The sequence below is a fragment of the Pagrus pagrus genome (genome assembly GCF_965226575.1).
Source record: "Pagrus pagrus genome assembly, chromosome: 9".
Classification (NCBI taxonomy): Eukaryota; Metazoa; Chordata; class Actinopteri; order Spariformes; family Sparidae; genus Pagrus; species Pagrus pagrus.
Window position 1 is genome coordinate 32,211,550 of NC_140193.1, and position 5,932 is coordinate 32,217,481.

The 5,932-nt window shown below is 43.7% G+C and overlaps 1 protein-coding gene across 1 annotated transcript; it reads left to right on the top strand.

Moving 5' to 3' along the window:
- The first annotated feature begins 650 nt into the window (after positions 1–650).
- Positions 651–3,765, top strand: LOC311262305 (uncharacterized protein). The gene is made up of 3 exons (XM_084361589.1): positions 651–909; positions 1,222–1,522; positions 2,773–3,765. Exons 1-3 carry the CDS (start codon positions 906–908, stop codon positions 3,668–3,670), a joined length of 1,203 nt encoding a protein of 400 aa, XP_084217715.1. The 5' UTR covers positions 651–905; the 3' UTR covers positions 3,671–3,765.
- Positions 3,766–5,932: the final 2,167 nt, after the last annotated feature.

The window sequence follows — 5,932 nt, forward strand, 5'->3', positions numbered from 1 at the left end:
GTGATAACACACCCAGAGTGAGAGAGAGAGAGAGATAAATACCCTGACTCCCTCTTTAGACAGCCAGTCTTCACTTTGTAACTGATCTGCGTGTTGCTCTGTGAATGCTCCTCTTGTACAAGATTAAAACCTTTGTTTGAACTTTGAGCTGACTCCGATCTCCTTCCTCCAGTTCTAAATGAACGCAGAATTATTTTAACACAGGGCCTCATTGATGCGTGGTGTTGTGAACTGGTCAGGAACAGTATGGCTGTTGAGCGTTCTGTAGTCGATGCACATCCTCACTTCTCCATTCTTTTCCTGACAATTACTATTGGAGATGCATAGGGACTTTTAGACTCCTTGATGATGCCTGCTGCTAGCAACTTCTGGATATGACGCTGCACATTGTCAATATCTGCAGGAGCAATGCATCTGGAGAACTCACGAAATGGTCGTGAATAGTGACAAGCGAGTAGTGTGCTCTAGTCCTTTGGCAAGTCCAACATCCAGCTCATGCAGAGAGAAGACATCGGCTCTTTCAGACAGCTTCTGACAAAGCCTCGCTTTCCACTCCTCTGGGACAGGTGACTCCCCAAACTTGATCAAACTAGCATCAAACTCCTCACCCCCATATTCCACTGGATACGGTACGGCTGCGTTACGGCTGCGTTACAGCTCCGGTACGGTTTTGCTCCGTCGTCGTCGTCCGGCAAACCCCACCAGTTGCGTTTTGAGTCCGCCACGGCGCAGCTCCGCCGATCAGCTGGAGTTGCGAGACCGAGGAGTTCTCGCGATAATTACGTAATCGCGCGCAGCCGCAGTTAAAGGTCCGTGTTTATAAACACAACAACACACAGAGAAACGTTTAGTTACCAACAAAGGAGTAGAGGAACGGTGGACCTGCTTTGATTTGTCTTTCTACCATGGGTAAGTAGCCTGTTTATATATAAATGCTTAATTTATTTACTGTTTCTGTTGGAAATGCTATCTGTTTAGAGAGTGCTCTGTTTTGTGCTAAGTTTACCTATTGTTGTTGTTGTCCTAGCCTACATTTGTTTAGCTACAGCCAACAGAAAAGAGATTAAACTGTACCAGGAAAACATTAACAAAAACAAAGTTGCTGCAGTGCCCAGTCAATTTATGAGAGAATATACTGTAATCTAGTGAATGTGTTTTAGTTTTTACACAGTAATAATATAGTAATTCTAATTCTTTGTGTTCTTTGTCTGTATGTTTCAGTGCCTATTCATAGGAGGAGAACAATAGCCCTTCTTCTCCTTCTTGCAAGACTGCGGAGGAGGGGTAGAAGAAGGAGCTTGCATTGGGTCCATCCTCTGAACCAGCGCAGGCCTCACCAAGGGGATTTTTATCATCTTGTGGCTGAACTGCGGCTGGATAGTCAACGCCATCATACCTATTTCCGCATGAGCGCAGAACAAATGGATGAGCTCCTATCCATGATTGGTGATGAACTCACCAGGCAGTCTACAAACTACAGAGCTGCCATAGAGCCAAAGCAGAGACTCGCTGTTGCACTGAGGTGAGCTTAAATTTTTATAGACAATAAATGACCGACCACAAGCTTGAGAAAAAATGTTTAATTTAGAAAAAATATAAAAAATATAAATGTAAAGCAATGACAAACAGAAAATAAATTATATACAAAGTCTTTTAAGAAATATTCACGTATAAATATAAAACCACAGCAAACACAAACAACTATATACAACTTTGGCCTCACAGGTCTGTGTATGGGCTGGCACCCTCTTCCCACTGTGGCTCATCACTTGACGTTAGCATCTGCATGAACGGCCCCTGGGTCATCTGCTGGGTTTGGGGGGGAGCCTGGTGTTGACGTCCTGGCCTGGGGTGGAAAGTTGGGATGGGGCGAGTTGGCACAGGTTGCCACACTCTTTCCTGTGGTAACTGCTGGGGTGCAGTGCCGCTGTCAAGGTCTACCAGCAACTTTAAAATTCCTATTTTGGCTTGCTGGCGTTTGTTGTGGTTCAGTTTGTTCAGGAGAGGGACAAGGCTGAGGGCAAAATGATATGATTCGTCCAACTCTGTTTCTGGTCTCGGGGCTGGTTCTTGGAGAAGTGACAGGAGCCGCTCCTCCACGTCTGTTGGTTGTTGTTTACCCTTTTTGCTGGTATCAGCAGAACTTCGTGCTGCTGATACCAGCGGGCTGCGGGACCTGTGGGGCCTGTCCCTCTCCCCAGAAGTAGAGGGCTGTGGTCCTAATAGAGCTGGAGACACAGAAGATGGTCTCACAGCTGTGCTGGTGCCAGGCAGCTCATCTGACCCACAAACTGATTGCGGTGTCAGTGACCTCTCCTCATCAGCTGGAGCGGCTGGAGCAGCACCCAGACTGCTTTTTGAACTATATAGGAAAAAAACAAAAACACTTATTCCTTGTGTTCATTTATCTATTATTATTTTATTAGGGATTTCATGATTATACTAATCAGTTTAATTAAGATTATTTGCAATGAACCATTAATAATCAAAAAGTTAATATTGTCGTCAATACTGTTATCACTGTTAGATCATTTCATACAGACCTTCTTGGCTGAAGGTAAGGCAACAGGAAGGACATGATGTCGCTGTATTTCCAGTCCTTCTGGGTGCCTCCCGCAGAACCACTGGCAGTGACTTTTTTCTTGTGTTTCACAAAGCCGTCTCTCAAATTCCTCCATTTTGCTTTGCAAACAACTGAAACAAAGAAGAGAGACAGGTTAATATAATAATGTCACATGTAACTTATCTTTTCATTTATTTCTTCCCTAACAGGTACTTGGCTTCTGGGGACTCCCTGACCAGCCTTGCTTTCAGCTATCGCCTGGGTCACAGTACTGTCACAAACTCCGTCCATATGGTTTGTGCAGCCATTGAAAAAAAAATGATGGAGAAGTTCCTGCCAAGGCCGACCCAAGACACCTGGAAGGAGGTGGCACAACGATTTTGGGAAAAATGGAACTTCCCAAACTGCCTGGGAGCACTGGATGGAAAACACGTTGTCATCCAAGCACCACCACGGTCCGGTAGCCAATACTTCAACTACAAAAAGACTTTTTCTATTGTGCTTTTGGCACTTGTGGACGCGGACTACCGATTCAGATGCATTCAGGTGGGAGACTTTGGGAGAACAAGCGATGGCGGGGTCTATGCAGGATCGGACTTGGGAAAAGGAATGGAGAACAACACACTACATGTGCCACCAAGTGTCTCTCTGCCAGGTGCTGCTCACCTAGGGGATGTGCCTTATGCCATGGTGGCTGATGCAGCATTCCCTCTCAAGCCCTACCTGATGAGACCCTTCCCTGGACAGAATCTCAACCACCACAAGAGGATTTTTAACTACAGACTCTCTAGAGCGAGGATGGTGGTTGAGAATGCTTTTGGCATTCTGTCATCCCGGTGGAGGATTTTTCATCGCAGGATTAATCTGCACCCCAAAAATGTGGACACGGTTGTGGTGGCTGCCTGCATCCTGCACAATTTCCTACTTGCTCCCTCTGAAAATGTGAGGCTGCTGGAAGAGGCTGAGGAGGTGGGGAGACACATGGCACCGGTGAGAAACATGGGAGGAAACAGGGCTTCAAGAGAGGCCTGTGCTGTGAGGGAGTGCTTTGTAACTTTCTTCACCTCCCCCGAAGGTGCTGTGTCCTGGCAGGACAGGATGGTGTGAAACTTCAAAGACATTACTGTTAACAACTGTAAATGTCTGGAAATACTTATTTCCACCTGGTCTGAAGTAGCTTGTGTTGTAACAAAGCAAATAACTGTAAATATGTGAGTGATTCTTTTATTACTGAAAATAAAAGGTTTGAAAAAGTATTGCTTGAGAAATTCTTGTCAGCCCCCCTCACAACATTTACAAGTGTGAAAGTAACACCTCCTGTGAAAAGAAGTCAAGACACAGTCAAGGTAGAGTGCAAATACAAGACATCCCCCAACAGAACCTACTCTCTAGAAACATTTTAAAACTTAGCAAGCAAAGTTTATTTTCAGTTATTTTCTTCACTTCAATTAATGTCAAGCAACATCATAAAAACATGGTTAAATTTACTTTACATTATCACATAAAATACCTGTAAAATAGTTAACTATATATATTTCTAATGACATGATTATACAATTTGCATTATATCAGTACTGAAAGTAATTAGTAAAAACTCACCCTCCACTCCCAAAACTCCTGCTACAGTGTTCCACGCCTTTTCCTTTTTGATATTATCCTTGTAAAAAGGATGTGTGGGGTCATAGATAATCTTGTGGTTCTCAACCTCCATGATTAGTCTCTCCTCATCCATGGCTTCGTCAATGAACTCTGAAAAACCTCTGACCTGTTGACTCCAGGCCTGGCCCCGCCCATTATGACGTTTTGGTGACGTAGTTACGTAAAATATCATCCGGCGTCAACACGGAGTGTTTTATTTTGAAAGGTAACCGGATGTTTTAATGTTGTGTTGGTGTCTGACTTCCGGTTTCGCCATATTTGCTCTGTGCTGAATTGCTGCGTTGTGCTGCGGCGTCCGCAAAAATAGAAGTCCTGCGTATCTGCTCCGCAGGGCTGCGGACTGCCGGAGCTGGCACGCAGCGGACCTGGTGGAAATTAACACATAGACTAAAGTGTTACGGATCAGCTCCGCCGCCGTGGCGGAGCTGTAACGCAGCCGTACCGTATCCAGTGGAATATGGGGGTCAGACTCTGACTGACACTGTTGTGACAACATCAGTAAAACACAGGTGACCCAAAACAGTACCAACAAGGTATAGTTGCACCTTTTAGTGATTCCTTCTGAACGAGAACTGTGAACTTATTAACATCCACAGCATTGCTTGGTATCACTATGGAACTATGCCAGCAGGAAGAGGGTTTGTGGTAGGGGCTTCAACCATCAATATTTCATTTGGCAGAGGTTGCTGTAGCTCGACTTTGCAGATGACTTTACAACTGCCTTCGGCAGGTAGCAGCAGCAAGCCAGGGCCTTCCCATTTCACACAACCGACTTCGTCATCATCATCTTTCTGCGAATCAGTAATACTGAGTTGTATGTTAACACAACATGTTTACACACTACGGAATGAATGTGCAGTTCATGACTGATTAAATGACTAGTTAATGATTTATTTTTAAAAATGTTTACAGTAACGTCTATATAGAGATAGAGATAGATGCAGAACTATTTTTTGTGATCAAATTTTTATTTTATTTTAAAAGAAAAATATAAATAGGCATATGCATGTTACAAAAATAGATCACAAAATATATATTCACATATCTATTGACCCTTTGCATGTGACGTCACGTTCCACTCGCACGAGATACGGACGCCATGACGGACGGCAAAAGAACACTGGATTCAATAGAAAAACATGGAGGCTCCTTATTGTTCCTGACATTTTGAGGTTTTCTATCGGTTTTAACTTAATTTTATGTTGTTAAAATGGGTATTTCCTGCTGTGCCGTGCAGTGTACCAACAGACAAGGCTGCAAACCTGATCTAGCCTTTTACAGAATTCCCTTTGAGAAGGACAGAAGACGGCTACAGATATCTGCAATTAATCGCAAGGGCTGGCAGCCCTCAAAATACTCGAGGATCTGCAGCGAGCATTTTGTACAAGGTAAGTTTCATATTAAAACCTTATCAAAGTTATGTTAGAGTCAGTCAAAACAAATGCAATGTAGTTAGCTCACGTAGCTACCGTTAGCTAATACACTCAAGTAGGGTTTGTTTACTAGCCTACTAGCGATGCTAGCTGGCTAGTCCTTCTCAGGACTCTGTTGAAGCTGGTGGTCCTAGATCAGATGTTCTATACTACTGGGGGTGCCAGCTAATATTGAATTTGTTTTGACTGACTAACATAACTTTGATAACGTTTTAAAAACACTTTGGAAGAACAAAGCCACATATAGGATCATTAATAACCTTCATCAAATGAAGCT

Bases quoted from the DNA above. Each gene is read 5' to 3' on its own strand.
- LOC311262305 (XM_084361589.1), top strand. The intron at 1,523-2,772 runs GTGAGCTTAAAT...CTTCCCTAACAG, and splicing joins AGACTCGCTGTTGCACTGAG to GTACTTGGCTTCTGGGGACT.